The sequence below is a fragment of the Trachurus japonicus genome, chromosome 4 (assembly GCF_045865225.1).
Source record: "Trachurus japonicus isolate A0001 chromosome 4, Traja_1.0".
Classification (NCBI taxonomy): domain Eukaryota; kingdom Metazoa; phylum Chordata; class Actinopteri; order Carangiformes; family Carangidae; genus Trachurus; species Trachurus japonicus.
This window is the reverse complement of record NC_140910.1, coordinates 28,763,149-28,781,604: the sequence shown is the minus strand read 5'-3', so window position 1 is coordinate 28,781,604 and position 18,456 is coordinate 28,763,149. Positions and strand designations below refer to the sequence as shown.

The window sequence follows — 18,456 nt, the reverse complement described above, 5'->3', positions numbered from 1 at the left end:
AAGGAAGGGAAAAAAACAAAACAAAACAACAACAAAAAAACAGTCATCTGGCTAATTCCAACAGCGAGGAGGACTGCTGTTCTTTTTCAGGCACTTAGAGGGAATCCAAAGCAGCATCATTACACATCATGATCCTACAACTTAAAGGGGGGAGACGACTAATGAACACAATCCTGTTTGAAAAGCGCAGAAACGTGTGCAGAGTGCAGTGTGAACAGGACCACGAGAGAGCGATAACACGCGACTGTGGGAGATGGGTAGATGACTAATGTGATGGGTAATGAGTAAATGAATGAATTGGGGGGTATAAAAGGGGATGAATGGTGGTGCGGGGGGGCCGGGTGAGGGGGGTGAATGCGGGAAAAGGAGGAGAGAAGTGAAGAAGAGGGAGCGCTGCTTCACTTTATTGCCCCAGTCTCTTACATCCTGAACTGATCGATACTGAAGCACTAAAGGAGATGAGCGCCTGGTCCCAGCGTTAAGAGTGTGTGTGTGTGTGTGTGTGTGTGTGGATGTATACACTCAAAAATAGTATACTTATTTGGGGTTGGGGGGGGGCGGCCTAGTGTGTTGGGCGCTTAAATAAAAGGCAGAAATAAATCAGACGAGACGATAAACAGAAGAAGATGTGACGCAGAATTCTCCTTTTTCATTAAATAAAGAGAAAGAGAAAGAGAAAAAAAAACAGCAGGAGAACAAACACAGCTACAGAAAATTAAAGAGGGGACAAGGGAGAGAAAAATGGTGAGTGTGTGAGAGAGATGAAGGGATGAGGGAGGGGTGGGCTGTAATTTATCCTGCAGTGTTCATGCTTTACGGCTTTCTTAATTCAACTCCTGCTACTATTAATGGAGTTAATGTTGAGATTATATCTATTTTCTGGTGGCGGGGGCTGAAATACTGCAGCCGCTTCCTCCGCCCATTCAAACTGCTGCCCAGCACTTAATCACCGCGCTCGCTCTGGCTAATGCCAGGTGGAGGGAGCAGAGCATGCTGGGTACAGGGAGAACCTCGCCTCACCCCTCACAGCCCTGGGAACAGGAAGTGTTAACAAAAAAGCAAGTTGGTAAATTTGATGGAAAACTGCACAAGTGATGAATCGCACACAGTATCTGAGATAAATTAACAATTCTCACTATTGTCTCTTTTTCTTTTTTATTAACTGTACTTGATGAGCAGTGAAGGGGCTCAGTATATCACCTGGTGATAAAACTCTGTACCCTCAGTCAAAACCAAAATTAAATGTACAAAATGACAATTAGTTGCTGCTGCTGCAAAAGTTTTCTATTAAAACACCCTCTGATGTGTCTGATACATTTCAGACTTTGGCTGAAAGGAGTTTGTAAAAACATGTTAAACAAATATGTATATATGTATATGTATTTTTGTAGCAGGATTATCCAGCCCCCATGTGAAAATCAGAACAGTGACGTCACGTCATTCAGGCCTTACATTACGAGCACTGACAGGAGAAGTGGAGAAGTGTGTAACACCTCATCATGGCACAGGTGTTAGTGGGTGGGACATATTAGGAAACAAGTGTCAATTTTGTCCTCAGAGTTAATGAGTTAGAAGCAGGAAAAATGGTTCAAATGTGAGGATTTGAGTAAGTTTGACCAGGACGACTGGGTCAGAGCATCTGAAAGCCTGCAGCCGGGTGTTCCCGGTCTGCAGTGGTCAGGATCTGTCAAAAGCTGGTCTAAGGAAGGAACAGCGGTCCAACAGACCAACTACTGTTGCTCAAACTGCTGGTTCTGATAGAAAGGTGTCACAATACACAGTGCATCACAGCAAAAGGAGGACCAACACAATGTTAGGCAGGTGGTCATAATCTCATGTCTGATTGGTGTATACTGTATATTTGTAGTAGGATTATCCAGCCACATGCAAAAATGAAGACAGTGCCTTTAAGTGATAGTTCAACCTTTTAGCAAATTCGCCTATTGCCGGTGCAAGCTGTTTTTAGATTGGCGGGTCAGAGACGCAAGCTACTCAGCTAACACAACAGAGGCGCTGGGTACTTTCGCCTTTCCCTCATCAAACGCATACACAATCCAACAACTCCAAAACGCTCTCATGAAGAAGTTGTGACCTGCACATTCACCACACTATGAGATAATAACATAACATTATGAGGCAGAGTTGTTTTCTAGGCAAATGTGTAGCCGGAACTACATTCGGGGCGAGTTATTTCAAAACGCAAGTAGTTCCGAGTCTTTGCTTCATATATACATTATTATTTCATAGCATGGCGAATGTGCAGGTCATAACTTCTCCATGGGAGCGTTTTGGAGTTGTTGGATCGTGTATTTTTAAATTTTTGCGGGAAAGGCGAAAGTACCAATTCGTGAGCAGCTCGCGTCTCTGCCCCGCCGATCTAAAAACACCTTGCACCGACAATTAAAGGTAATGAACCTACTCCTAAGACTCCTCTGGACCAGAGTGTGAGGGAGGATGGAGGTCGGCTTAGAGTGAGAGATTAAGCTCTGGGCAGATACAGAGATAAGAGCTGGGGACGCGTGAGGAGGATGTATGAGGACAGGGTCCGGTGGGTCCGATAGGCCAGAGATGAAGAGCAGCTCTCAGTAGTTAAGAGCAGAGAACACGAGCTCATGCTCCACTCAATAGCTGCGGACTGATAAAAGCGGAGGGGGCCTTTGGAGTTAAACAGATAGATAAGCATGAGAAAAGAGTGGATGAGTGGGTGAGACGAGGGTGGGAGGGGTGATACACTATCCCTGGGGACCCGACCTGTCCCCCTCCCTCCCTATCTCTTTCCTCTCTTCTACACACTTGGTGATATTTCACAAGGTGTCACAGGGCTCAAATTGAAAATCCCTTGATGAATCAATATTTACTGCAGCAGCTAAATGAATAGTAATAAGTCACCAGAGGCTGAGTCCAGCCGAGCCGCCGCTGTCCGAGGCCCTGTGTCTCACCAAATCTGGATTACGCAAATGAACCCACCCCCCAACATCACCAACACACACACACACAGAATACTTTAATTACTAATGGTTACCCAAACTAGTTCCACCTTAAAAAGGATCAGCTCATCCAAACTGAGAAGATGAGACGGTATGCAGCTAAAGAAGCAGCTGAAACTACTTTCCACCAAAGAAATAGTCCCAAACCTGGATATTATCTGCAAAGGTAGGGACTCTACAATAAAATCATGTGCAGATACGACAAAGAGGTGAGAGAGGAAATATGCAGCACACAGAGTTTTGTGAGATTTACTGTAATTCTAATATGAATATTCACAAAACGTCAAACGTTTTCTGGTTCCAGCTTCTGAAACATCAGGTTGTGTTTGTTTTAAATTGTTTTTACTTTAATATAATTACGAAAAATTTAAAAAAAGGAAAACTGAATACATCACCTCAGGGTTTAGGAGCTTGTTCAGGACACTTTTCACAATTTTCTGCAATAACTCATTGAAACAAATGAGAGCAGCGCTTCACTTCTGCCATTTACAGCTCCCTGCAGTTTATTTAATGTGTGTGTGTGCTTGTGTGTGTGTGGTCTGCAGTCAGTTTCCGGGAAGAGCCCTGCTGCTAATTCTCTGCACATTAACAGATCATCAAAACCAACCACAACAACTCGCGCACAGCTTTCATAACTAAAGTTCAAACAGGACGGAGCCACTGCAGAGAAACGAGCTCAGCGCCACCTGGATCCTGAAGCTCTGCTGCAGCCAGACGTCGTCATCGGGAACAAAAAAAAAGAAAAACCACACGACTGAGGCTTCAACTTAACGTCCATTGCACAGTAAGGGCCGCTGCATAGTCATGAATTAACTCTCTACTCTGTGTGTGTGGTGAGGTCGTCTCTCACAGATCTACTCAGTCAGCCGTTTATGGTTTTATGTTAAAGACGTGTGTTTTTATGCACCAGTGAGTCAGACATGAGTTCACCTACAGGCTGGTGCTGAAGTTATTTAATAGCCGACAGAGAATATTTGCCATTTATCAACCAAAAAGGGTGAATATTCTAATTAAATGAGGATTTACTGCTTGTCTCCATTTGATATCAATGTAAACTGAATATATTTTCACTTTTGGATCATGTGTGTCGGATAAAATGAAGAATATAAGGGATGTTTCACTGTTTCACGAAATGTTATTGTCAGAGTTTAGTGGAAAAAAAAAACACAAGTGAGAGATCGGCCAATAATGAAAATACTTATTAGCGATGAAGCTAAGGTGGTTTATATGAGTGAATGCTGAATATTGAGACAGAGGGGATTAAAGTTAGATAAATGAAGGTAAAAAGAAGAAGAAGCAGAAGCAGAAGCCCACCCACCCTTCCCTCCGTCTGTGTCCCTGCTGGTGTAAATTAATGTGAGCAGCACACTGGTGTAAATGGTTTATTCTCTGAGTTATCTACTGTGTAAAAATGAGCGCCATAAATTCCCGACCTCTTCCACTCGCGCTCTGCATGACGGTGACTCCAGAGACAGGGCCCTGCTCTGCGCTGACGGATATCAGCCATTGAGACGCATTAAACCCCCCCGGACCTGTGAGAGATCTGTCTCTGTGGATTTTTTTGTATTTTATTTGTTTGTTACCTGGCAGTCTGGATCCTCTTGGCTCTCCAGGAGAGGGCGGGGTTGTAGTGGAGGTGGGTGTGCGCGGCGCGGGTCACCATCTTGTAGCGCGTCCTGAACACCCGCTGGGAGGCGGGGCCACAGTGGTGGTGGTGGGGAGAAGAGGCGGGACCTAAGGACAGATCGGTAGGAAAATCTGATCAGACACACACACATACACACACAAAAAAAGAAAAATACAGAAGCAATAGTTCAACATCTAGTCTGTGTGTGAGCAAAGCACGCACATGCACGCACACATTCATATACACACAGACACAAGTTTGTCTGAGGACTCTGGCAGGTGTGCTCTTTAATAAGCTTCACATATAAAAATGAGAGGGAATAACAAAGGCAGAATTTTTATGAGCCTAATAAATCATATCCTCTGTCTCTTTGCTCGCTGCCTTCATCCCTCCTGCCCGGCTCTCATTCGTTATATCATTTTACAGATCCATCAGAGAAGAGGCGTGAGAGAGAGAGAGAGAGAGAGAAAGAGAGAAAGAAAGAGAGAGAGAGGAGGGATCGGGATAGGCGGTTAAAAAAAGAGGACTAAGTATTTTTATTTATTTATTTATTTGGCTGTGTATCCATCATGTTGTTTTATGACGGCCGGGGCTGGCTGACGCACTCGTACGAACAATAGAATTTGCATTGTGGATCATCCCAGTCCCCGTTCACCAAGATTAAAGACTACATGAGCCGGGGGGGCCTCTCTTATCGAAGCCTGAAACTGAAACGTGGGGGGGGGGGGTCACTGTGGGCAGAGGAGCGATGCAGTAGGACTCTGGTGTTTTTTAGAAGAAAATAGAGTTTTTATTGTCATAGTCTCTGGAGTTCAGATAAAACTGTACTGGAGTCAGATCCTGCAACAGCGTTAAAAACAAGTCCAGTGGGTCAAGTCAAGTGGGGGGGGGGGGGGGGGGGTGCAGGTCAGTCAGGGCTGCCAAGTATCTGCTCTTTGCTCAGGCGAGTGCAGGATTTAAAGGCAGCTTCAAGTCGGGTCAGGGCGTCGTCTGTCAGAGCGCCGAGGAGATTTATGACGGAAGACTGATACCCATTAGAGATAGGTCAAAACATCATTTAACATGAACTCAGGGCTTCCAGAGAAACGTGGTGTATCTTTAACCACGAGAGAGAAGGGGGGGCGAGGGGGTAATTATGTTAGTTCAGATGTGTTTTCTCTTCAAAATGAAGTTGAGATACAGTTCAATATAAATACAGTGGCATCAGGCAAAAGTTTGGGCACCTCTGGTAAATTAATGTTCATGTGAACAGTGAGCTGTTGATGATTGAACTGAACTGAACTGAACTGAACTGAATTAAATTGAATGAAATTGAATTGAACTGAACTGAACTGAAATGAACTGAATTGAATTGAATGAACTTTATTGATCCCGAGGCGGGAAATTTGTTTGTCCCACAACAATAAAAGGCAAAAACACAATATATATATATATATAAATAGACAGATAAATACTCCATGCCACACACACATCATTCATTAAAAATATGGTCAGCTAGAATCCACAGGTCTGGAGGATCTCCAAAAGGCAGAAAGTTCCAGACGACACATTCCCTTTATGTTTTAAACAATATATATGTTTTTTTTTACTTTCATCTTTCATCATCTTTTACATTTTCAAAATGACAAAAGAGGAAAAGGGTCTGCAGCAAAGGTTTGGGCCCCCTGCATAGCTAGTAAAGCCCCTCCTTTGGAAAAACTATCACAGTGTGTAAATAGTAAATGTCTGACACCTTGGTCAAAGTTATCTGAGAGCTCAAGTCTCCTTGGTTTCCTGTTTGTTTGCAGGCTGTTGCTTTGTTTCCCTTTTTCACTCTAAAATCGTAGAAAACAAAAATAATCACTGATATTGCTTAAAATATTGCAGTGTTTCATGTTTAACTTCATGCCTTTTGGAGATCATTTCATCTTCCACCTGCTGGACTGTTGTTCACATTAACAGAAATGTTGACCAGGGGTGCCCAAACTTTTGCATCATGCCACTGTAACTGCAGGTGTTCACACTTTTTTCTTACAAACTGTTCCCGTCTCCTCCGCTGACAGCCGTCGGTCAGTTCAGCGTCAGATCGACGTCAACTACCTCCACTCACAACCCACTTCTTCATCTCCACTCTGACTGACATGACTCCCAGTGTGAAATGGTCCACATCTCTCTCCTATCAAACATAGATTCATCTTTGATAACTCTTAAAGCAGCTCTGTCACTGACGTCTCCGGTCACATGGTCACATCATGTCTGTCTGACTTGGTCTTCATAAATACTATAAGATCTGAGTTGTAGTAAACTAGAAATATCTTTATAGATGAGCGTTTTCAGACCTGGATGAGAAGCTTAGCGGGAAACTGCACTGTTTGTGTTGCACTGCCTTTTATGAATTAATTTGCCACAAGCTGTGTGGTGTTTCAACCTAACGCAACATGAATCAGTTTCTCTACATGTTCATTTAAATTATTCCACATGCACAAGAAAAAAAAAAAAAAAACGCCATCATCTGCCCCCCACCTCCACCAATCATTCACTGAGGTGGTCAGTGACAGCACTCTGTCTCCATAATGAGTGAAGAGGAGACAGGGGGAGAGGAGTGAGGGAGGGATAACGAATGAGTTTATATCCACTCGTTTCCAATCGCCTCTTTCACATGTCTTTAATTGCCAATTATCAGGATTGTTGCCATTTTAATTAGCGTCCAATAACAAACCGTGACCACAAGGGCTGCGGAGACAAATAATAAAATGATTCGATTTCCACTTCTACACAGTCCTCCACCCCTCTCTCCCCACCTCTCTCTTTCTTCCCCCCCCTCTCTCTCTCCCTCAGGCGCTGGTTTCATTTGTCGGCCGGGATGCAGCTCTGGATCGGCTGGAGAATTCATCTCAGACAAACATTTACTGTTGAACAAATCACTGTGCGCTGGTGGGTGTGTGTGTGTGTGTGTGTGTGGCGGGGGGCTGCAGAGATACTGACTCACACACACACACACACAATGCATACATAATGTTCTGGGTTTATAAATCTGTGTGAAGTCTCTCGCCTCCTAATTAGCAGGACAAATGGTTCAAACTGTGTCGAGACAGTTGAGATATATATAAAAAATAAAACAATGTTGAAATTGTCCTAGTTGTTGAAGACATGTTGAACTGCAGGTAACCATGGTTACACACGTGCATCAAACAGGAAGATGCCCTCTGACTTCCTTCAGGCCTTCACCTTGTTCATTATTACAGTAAATCTCATCCTGTGTTAAACCAACATATTTTGATATTATATATTATAGTTTTCCCTTGGTTGCAATATCTAAATTAATTATAATTTCTTGTGTTTATTAAAACTTGAATCTATTTGACTGACATCACATTTGGTGACATTTTACTCATGAAATTAAATACTGTGATCTCATAAACAAGCAAACAACAACAAATAGAAAGTACATGTTGACTGAACTCAACTGAGGAAACATGAGCAAAGACAACTTACTGCTCAAATTACCTGCAGTAAATATCCAGTACACATTATAGACTCAGTCCTCCAGGTTTTTATGTACATTTAAATCTTTTTTTCCAGCATTTCACGTTAACATTAACTTTCACTATTAGCTCCAGATGCATTATCTTAGTGATAAATAGTTGGTTCACCTTGTTCCCACACTATATTATACAAGATTTTATCACCCTTATAATTTTAAACTAACAAATCAACTCTATTCATTGTTAAAAGTTTTATAGTGTATTTTTTTTTACAGGTCAGGTTGAAACAGTGTGACGTGGGTCTGAGCTGAGGATCAGTGTGTCAGAGTGTGAGTCACAGATTTACATGCAACACTGTTGTTAATCAATATCAGGAAAGATATTCTCATTAAGGTGATTCAACCATATCAGCCCGCCGTGGAAAGAGAGACCGAGGAATAAAAGACAGCAAAAGAGAGAGAGAGAGAGGGAGAGAGGGAGTGGATGGGTGCAGGTGGGGGAGGAGGGGAGGAGGGGAGGGGAGGAGGGGGGGTTTGTACAGGATTAGTTGCCTGGCTTGAAGTCACTTTTTCTTCCTCAGTCCATCTGTATTGCAGTCAGAGCTATTTGGGCGTCTTGGCAGATGACAAATAGGGCTTGTCAAAGGTGCTGCCACAATCCCCACCCAGGAACCTCTTACACCCCCCCTCACACACACACACACACACACACACACACACACACACACACACACACCCCTCCCTCCCTGTACCCCCCCTAAACCTGCACCTCAATCTGCCTCTTAAACCCTCGTTCCAAACATCACGACGCCCGCCGTGTCCGCGCCGCTGTCACCCAGCTGTTCCACCCTGGCTACTGTTTAATGACATCTATAGTGAGCTGCACCACCAGTGTGTGTGTGTGTGTGTGTGTGTGTGTGTGTGTGTGTGTGTGTGTCAGCAGGGATGGATGGACGGTGTTGCTCTGATTGTAAACCACTGCAGCTTGTGTTGGTTGAGTGGCTCTGGGAGCAGTGGGGTCTCAATCTTCCGCTATAGGACCATGACCAATGAGCATGTGAAACACACGCGCTCGCACACAAACACACACACACCTGGGGTCTCAATCTTCCCTTAATAGACCTTTGACAGTGGCCTGCCTCGCGAAGTGGGGAGGGAGGGGTGGAGGGGTGGAGAGGGGGGGGGGGGGCAGTGAGCGTAGTAGTGGCGCCCGGTGCAGTGAAGACACCGTTTGCAGACGCATGCAGCTCACACATCGTCCATCCATCTCCCTCTGACTGGCTGCTAAGAACCTGCAGATAATCTACTCCGGTGGCTCGGCCGGCGCTGCTCTCTGCTCTCTGCAGCCGCCCCCCGCCACCAGAGCCACGTTACAGGGCCGCTGCTTCAACACACGCTCTCACGCTACCAGAGTCTAACAGAGCAGATGGTCTGGGCTTCATTTATCCTGTTTGAGGCGTCTGAGACTTGAGCATCACGTAGGGATCCACCGATATGGTTTGTTTCCTGGCCGATACAAATACTGATCATTGGTAATCAAGAAAACAGATATTTAGAACCAATATTCATTTGCAGTAAAAATTAAAATTTTGGTGTCAAAATTTCGAATAACTCTCTGGGATTAGACTGAATACTGAATACAGTATGCTGTTTGTACACTGAAAATCTGGTATAAAAAGACGTTGTTTTACGTCTTTATAGAATAACAAGATCAAGTTTAAAACTAGACTTAATCATTTCTGGTCAAATAAGGATTTTTTTTAATATATAACTATAAAGAGAGGTTATGATTTTGTAGACTTGGATTTTTAGTTGATTTTATTTTGTTGTTTCTTTGAGGTATTGTGGGAGATTGTTTTTGGATTATTCTGTTATATGTATTTAAGTGCTATTATGTATGGGTTATTGAAGTTTTTTTGTGTTTATTTTTTGTATGGTGTCATTATTTTGAGTCTGATGCAGAGGATTTATATACTGTTTCAGATGTATTTTCATTAAATTTCATATTTAAATAACAAATTCCAACACAAATCAGAGCCAAAGCAGCACGCCAAATATCGGCCCCTAGTATCCAGTGCAATACAATAAATCTCCCAGCGGTTTTCTTAATTAATCCTCTGATCTGAGCGACTGATTCACTGTTTCTTGCTTGTTCTGTTTGTCCAGAGTTACAAACAGAGAGGGGAACTGATTATATCTTATTGGTACCGATGCCATTATTGATTCAGTTGATTCCTAGAGTTTCAGTCCATGTTGGGAAGAAACTGTTTTGAGGTGATGTTGGTGTTTTACATCCTTTAGTGCGATATCCATTTTACAGACATTATAAACCAGCACTGTTGTAAACTAGCCAAACTTTAGACCATTTCTTCCACTGCACAACAACTCTTTGTTGCAAGTTGAGTTTGACGTCCATGTTTTACCATGAAAAACTGTCGCAAAAACAAAAACAAAAAACACCCCAGCGTCAATTAAATTTGGAATCAATGAGCTTGGAGGCAAACGACTATGAGTGGGTAATTTGGAGGCAATTCTCAATTCCCATCCTTTGTTTTAAATCCTTAATATCTTACTACAAATACTTTTGTGGAGGACTGAAAACGACCTAATACATATAAAGCGTCTCTTAAGCAATACAGCCATAATCAGACATTTTGAAAACTATGGCTATTGCGATGAAAATGAGATCAAAGCTGTGATGAATTGTAATTATCCCTTGAATGTCATTTTCCAAAAAACAACCCTCCACTCGTCTCCACTGTAAAGAAAAGGAGGCAGATATTTGACATGCATCTCAAAATCTGAGCAAATAAAACCACAAGATGCTTGAAGATCTCTGAACTAAACCTTTCGAAACAAAAAATCTAACTTTTAGTTTTATCCTCTCAGCAATATTATTAACAGGTCTGATCCTCTTCCGTTAGTCCAGAGAGGAGGAATCCACTCAAAACTTGTGACACATCGTAACGTGGATGCAGCTTTATCGACTCTAAGCAGCAGATGTTGCATCTCATAAGTGGATCTGCGAGTGTTGAACTCTAAGACGACTGAGCCCAGACTTGGGAGTGAAGTCGTCTTCCCCTTCAGAGCTTTGATTCCTCCACGCTCTCTATCTCTGTATCCTCCTCAGCCCTCTGACTGGGGCCACTGACAGGCCACTGCTCCCCTCCTCCCCCCACCCTCCGTACCTGACGGCTAATTCCAGTGAACAGCGGTCTCCGTCTGCCCCCCTCCCTGGGACGACCCAATGGATAATAAATCTTATTATTGACAGCGCCTGTTCCTCCTGCCACGGCGTGTTCCCGTCCCCTGGGGCTCATCTTCTGACTCCCACTGCTCTGCCGCTCTGGCAGAAGACAGCGGTGCCATGCTAACATCAGACTTAACAAGGGAGTTACCACGATTTAATAACCCGCTGTAAGCCAGAGCAAGTTATGATAATATGATCTCTGCGTGTTTGACACCCAGTGATACTTTCTGACAGACTATACCCAGACATGTCAACAGGGTTCGATGCCCCACCCTGCCAAACACAGAACCGCATTCCACCGTCTTAAAAATACTGCATCCTGTAACTCATCGGAGTGGATCATGTCCTCCCCGAGTGCGAGCTTCGCATGAGACGCCGTCGCATGTGAACAAATTTAACACGGTGTTTTTTAACGAAAACGAGGGATCGCTTCCATGTGTCACCGATTAATGCTGGAGCCGCGTCTCCGTCTGTCAAGTCCGACGTGATGGACGAGGTCACCGCGTTGACTGCCATTTATAATTACTGAGCTGCTCTGAGGCTCCACATGTGCATCTATGTGCTTAATGGGTCGTGTGTTGGCTTGATAGATATCAACAGAATAGAGTCCAAGTCTAGTTTTTGAAAGCTGCTGACATTTAACACTACTACTACTGGAAATACATGCATTTATATCCAAGAGAGCTGAGACAAGTTATATTTCGAGTCAAAAAGTCCAAATTTGTTCTTTAAAATCATAAAATAACAAAATAAAGTCACTGGATATGTAAAACTTTACCAAATACCAATGTGAGGTAAAGGGGCCGTATTCGAAATACTATTGTATTTTGCCTTAAAGGTTCAGTGTGTAATAATTGTCAAGCTTTATTGGCAAAATCTGAATATACTACCCATGGATACCGGTATATTTGTATTTGTGTATAATCACTATAAAATAAAATTAGTTTGGTTTTCGTAGCCTTATAATTATTCTTTTATATATACATATAGCTGAAAGTGAAACACGCAGTAATAAAAACCAAAACCGTGAGGTTAAAGACTATGCAGCATTTGTAGCTTAACTATGCTACATTTTTACCTTAATTAAACAACTTTGTTGTAATTGTGATGATTTAATGAATGTCCTAACTTGTTACAGGGAGAATGGAGGCTCTCTGCCTTCCACATGTGTGTCAATTATTGTGTCTCTTGGCTGAAAACCAACCTTAAGATCAGAGCCTCTGACCCGGTGTCCCAGCTCTCGTCTCTGCGGTACCACGACACAAATGCATCCCATAACCCGTAATCTCTTGTTTATGAGAGATTTAACTACACATATATACACGTGGTAACATGGTATATAACGTTATGTACCACTCTATTGATTGATTTCCCTTGATTGCTTTGTTGTAAACAAATGCACATGGCCAAGAGGAGGGTTAGCAAAACAGCAGGAAAGCAACCGGTTCCTTTTTAAAGAGGCTAAGTTATCATCATCACCACACGTTGATCATGACACAATTATCTGATTGAACTTTAGGCAGCTTTAAGGACGCATGAGCAGCGTGTGTGTTTGTGCACTTTGAATCCTTTAAGTAATACGGCGTATGACCTTTATTCGTTCCTGCAGACTAAAAACAGCACTGCCTTCAGAGGACTGATGTTACTGTAAGTGTGATAACAGATGGCCTCACATGAATCAATCGCTCTTCATGTCTGTACTGTGTCATTACTGAATTAACACTTTCCTGCCAGTTACTGGAGCTGCCAGGGAATAAATGGTTTTATATTTAAGAAAGTTATTTGTGTAACAACGCAACGGAGCTGCTGCAGTTTTAGAGGAATACTCGGGGGCTGCATGTGTGTGTGAGTGTGTGTGAGTGTGTGTGTGCGTATGAAGAGCTGGGCTGACACCAGCTGACAGGCTGATGGCTGCATGGGGCCACATACTGACACAGGGGGCCCCTGGTGCGTGCCATCAGCAGCAGACGCTGTCGGCCACTGTGGTGGTGATGTCACCACGGAGAGGCGTGTTCAAGGCGGGGGGGGGAGTGTGTTGGAGGGCTGTGGTGGTTGTGGTGGTGGTGGTGATGATGGTGGGGGAGAAACAGGGGGGTGGGGGGGGGGCTCTACTGACTTGTGGCCTCGTCCATCATCGCAGTGGAGCCATCAGCTGTAACGTATACCAGCTGACCGAGGAGGGAGGGGGAATTCTTCCACTCCAAGGCAAATGCAAACACAAATGTGTGCCGGTCGCTTGTTGCTATAGGCCATGCTATATAAAGTAAATGATTTATGTGGATTTTATAAAAAACAGACACAAAAAAGAGTCAAACATTACAAAAAGAAGAAATTTAAATCCATAGAAACTGCAAGAAAAAAAACCCAGGATATACAAGATAACCTAGGATTCTAGGTGGAGAAGGGGTAGGAATTAATAAGCTAATGCTTCTTCCTATTCCTTTTCAAACATACAAGGTTTTTATCGACTAGTGCTTCAAGTGTAATATGTTATTCACATGTTTGAAATAAAGTATTCATTCATTCATTTAAGATAAAGATAAAACAATGTCTGCAATTAAAAACGATAAAACTCTGACTCTGTCTATATGAGAGCTGAGTTTTTGATAATAGTTGCTCCCACCAACCCAGCAGAAAACTACCAACTCTCATTTCCACTTTTCCACATTTGTTTACTAAGTAAATGAAACTGAATCAGTGACTTGCTGCTGAAGTTATTTTGTTCTTCGGACGCTGCCAGGCTAAATGTTTCCCGCTGCTCCCGGTATTTAAGCTTAATCTGATCACCTTGTTTCAGCTTCACACTCAACACAGACACACGAGATGTGAGGGGGGTGTAGGGTTGGTGGGGTCGGGGGGCTGCCTGACCTTCTCCTCCAGCTCCCGGGGAAGGAAAGTGAAAATGTATATTTCCAGAAATGTTCGATACTTAAGATGCTTCGGATGTTAAACGTTGTCTAAACATAAGCGGCAGGTCGCCATTAAAGAACAGGACGTGAATAGAAAACACATTTACCGGCAGCTCTCTTCTAATAGACGCTGTGCATTGCAACCTTTAGGTAAGTGTGGGAGGGTCTGTAATTTAGCTCATGGCCACAAACCCGTGATGGACCGTGATGTGTAATCAGCAATAAACTTATAACTCTGTATCATGGAGCTGCTTGTACAGTTTCAACACTGTAATTAAAAGATAAAACACAGAGGCAGACGTTTCCTCCACACTTTAAGACCACACGTCTAAGTATTTTTCCAAATGTTGAACAATATGCAAGTAGACCTGACAGCATCCTTGATGAATAATTAAATGATAATAGCCCCTATGTGTGCTCTTCCAGAGTAGCCATATGCTCCTACAGCCATAAAGAACATCAATAACTTAAATAAGACATGATGAAAACACGCATTACCTGTGAACTCAACCTTGACCCCGACCCCGACCCCCGAGAGCTGACACCGTCTTTACCGGTGATCGGGACGGACGCTCCGCTCCGTGTGGCTGTGATTCACCACCGCAAACACTTCACGTGTGTCCCATGACATGTGTGTCACACACTCAGTGTCATGTTTGGTCAAAGGGATGACTGCGGCTGTCAATCAGCAGATCCCATTAGACGCATCTTGAGGAAGAGCCCGGGGCTTCGCGGCCCACTTAAGGACGGCGATTATTATAGACGCCCTGCGTGCCTGCGTCTGTGTGTGTGTGTGAGTGTGGAGAGGAGAGGAGAGGGAAGGAGGGAAGGAAGGAGGGAAGGAAGGAAGGATGGAGGCCCGGGGTGCGTGGGCTTGTGGGATAGAGTGAAAAGCTTGGGGGATAAGTGTGAGTCATAAAAACCTTTTCCAGGCGTGACTGGGGCACTTGAAGGTTAAGTGAGTGCATCCCTAAAGGGCAACGCCAGATTCCACAAGGGATGTGAACCGCTGCCCCGAACAATACACATCAAGGCCGCCAGCGAGAGAAAAAACACGAGGAAGAAGTGTGGACAGACGAGCGCCGTTAATGCACCTGACACAGGGTTTTGTTTTCATGCTGCATCGACTTTGACAAGGAGCTTTTTATAAAATCCACGATTTCAAAAATATTTGTTTCCTTCTCTGGTTTATTTTCACAGTTTTTTATATATTTTTTACATTATATATAAAACTCTGGTCACATTTGATACCTTGAATATTCTTTCATCTCAGTATTTTAACTAATCCAGTCCTTCATGTATGCTGTCTTACCACAGATAAATCAACTCGACACATGACAGACGCCAAACAACGAAAAATGGCAGATATCTCTGAGTTAATTTTAAAACAGCGGAGCCGAGCACTGACCACTTCATTTTTCAACTGTGAAACGTCTTGCTCAGTATTATTCTGTATCTTAATTACAGCTGTGATCATTGCTTTTCAAATGAAAATGTGAATGTTTTCCCTCAGCTCTGTGGAGCCACAGTGAGCGTCAGCTGTCCACTCTGCTTCACTCTCACTCTGTTGTTTACAGCTGCAGCTGTTTCCAGAGATGAAGCTCTTAGAGTCCAACCAGATAACCTCAACCACAACCACTTTATCTCATGTACGTTCTTTTTTTTTTAGCAACATAATTTTATGAAATACTTTTAGTGTAGATTCTTATTTTCTTTTCTTATTTATAATAATTTAGGACATTTTATTCTCAGAAGCAGTTGTTATATTCAGAACAGCATTACTTTTATTGATATCATGTGCCAGTGTGTTGTGTTTTTCCATATATTGTGATATTTGGGAGTACCTTCTAATCGTTGTGAAAGTTCATTATGTCTACTGATTTAACTTAGTTAACAAGGTAACGACAACTTCCTATTGTCTAAAAAACAACCTTTTAATCTTGTTGTAATGCACTAACTTACAATGAAGTTTGTTCAATGTTCAGACGCCACTGTCCACTATACAGCAAAGTGCAGACACAGTGAGAGAGCCGATGCTATAGGCTACTTATCATTATATCAATATTTCATTACGCCTTAAATAATAATATTGCATCAGTCTTAAAACTGGTTGGAGCTGCAGAGTGTGTGTCCTGGTCCCACCTGCCCTCGGTTGTGAGCCGTGTTACTGTTGTTGAAGTGTTGGTTTTAATACACAGAAACAGTTTGTGCTGGGACGTCCGGGCTGCCAACACTCGCACTGAAATAAAGTGATGTTTAGAAAGAAGAGCTGGTGTGTGGACACACAGTATGTCCGTTTGACTATGTTTCATCATACTGACTGATGGGTTGAGGACACATGCAAGGCCCAGTGGTACTGTATGTCAGTCAACCCCCTCCACACACACACACTTTGGCTTAGCAGCGTATAGACTTAGAGCAGGACTGAGGTTCTGGTTGCAGATGCCTGTGTGCTGTGCATCCATCATGCCGCTGATTCTTCTGGGCCAGTGAGTGATGGACCCCGGTCAGCCGGTCCCACACCGGCCCTCAACTTCTGTTTCAGCCACTGAGTGAGAGACACGCAGGTGACGTACAAGCCCGCCGGGAGAGACACGAGCATCACGGACGTGTCAAAGTGTTAAGAGACGGGGGAGGGAGGCGGGGCGACGGCGAGAGGACCAGGCTGCTCATCGGGGGTATTTAGGTTGGGGGTAAAGTTTGGGATCCGCTGCTTCAAGGTGAGGGGACGAAAACACTGGCATCAGTTTTCCACTCAGCTCAGGACACCAACGTCTCCTCCTCTTCCTCGTTTCTCTCCTTCAAAGAGACCCCGAGGAGTTTGCTTTTGGTTATAAAAGAGTCTCATATTAATGTGGATGAATCTACGTTACCCACTTGTTAATGGATCAATTTTCGATAAATATATAATTTTGTCTTTATAGTTATTTCGATATTATTATCATTTAGTCGTCGACTCGCCCAGCATTTCCTAGTTACGGTTTCCCGGCCGCTGCCAGGTGGGTCATGGGAATAACGCTGCCGGATCGCTAACTGGCATCGTTTATGGTCGGAACTACGACGGTATCTGATCGTCTTCGAACCTCCGACTTTCGTTCTTGATTAATGAAAACATTCATGGCAAATGTTTTCACTTTCGTCTGTCTTGCACCGGTCCAAGAATTTCACCGTGCGCACGGAGGCTCATGGGAAATGTAGTGCGAAAGCCGAAACAATAAACTGATTGATTGACTGATCTATCAACACAAAATTAAGCACAACTTCATCATTTAAGTGAAGCATATTGATGATTCCAGCTTCGCCAGTGTGAGATATGAATATATTATGTAACATCCTGAAGTGTTGGGTGAACTATAAAGATATCTAATATTTTTCACAGTGTTTTTATCTGTCAGATTAAATATTTATTTAAAATAATCATTGGCACCGGACACATTTTAATCCATGTTAAAGAGGAAGATGTTAATCAGATGTTACTGAGAGAAGTTTACTACATGTGGTTGTACAAAATATGAATATTAAAAGTACCAGTATAAGATGATATTTCAAACAATGGGCCATTTCCACCTTCTCTCTCTCTCTCTCTCTCTCTCTCTCTCTCTCTCTCTCTCTCATGCTGTGTTAGTTTTCACAGTTTTCACACTGATGAGCTTTTTTTTTTTATTGTCCCTTTTTATGTCCGGAGCTTCTTTGATTAGAATAATTTACCAGTACAGACTTGTTTGTTGTGCTTGTTTGGTTTATTTAAGGATACTTAGTTTTCTTATCTAAAACCAACATTGATCGCTGCCCCCTCTGTGCCTGCGGTTGTAACTGTTTCATCTCATTTGTGTCTTTAAAGCAGTTTGGTTGGTTTTGTGTTGACTGCTGGTGACTGCTGTAACCAGACAGTGTTGTACAGTACTACTGTTTATAGTATGGTTTTCTTTTTAAACATCTTCTGAATGGATCTATTCTGATTTCATTTCACTCGTCTTATTAACCATTGATATAAAAATAAATAAATAAATAAACCTTTCTGTTTTGGTTCCCTCTCCTCTCTTTAGAATAAAGACAGCCTGTACGTTATATGACAGGATTTGACGACAGCATCAGGATGAGAAAGTGGCCTCCCTGTGTAACTAAAGGTCTGTGTGTCCAGTAATATATAGACACTGATATTTGACCTTTGAGTCTGGATGTAATGAAGAGGGCCTGCTGGAATAACTACAGAACCTGTG

General features: G+C 43.0%; 1 protein-coding gene across 1 annotated transcript in view; it reads right to left on the bottom strand.

The window, feature by feature from the left end:
- Positions 1-18,456, bottom strand: part of zc3h3 (zinc finger CCCH-type containing 3) — a 71,145-nt gene that overhangs the window by 26,643 nt on the left and 26,046 nt on the right. Inside the window, exon 4 of the mRNA XM_085775110.1 lies at positions 4,571-4,721. Within this exon, the coding sequence (XP_085631236.1) occupies positions 4,571-4,721 (151 nt within the window). The remainder of the gene's footprint in view (positions 1-4,570; positions 4,722-18,456) is intronic.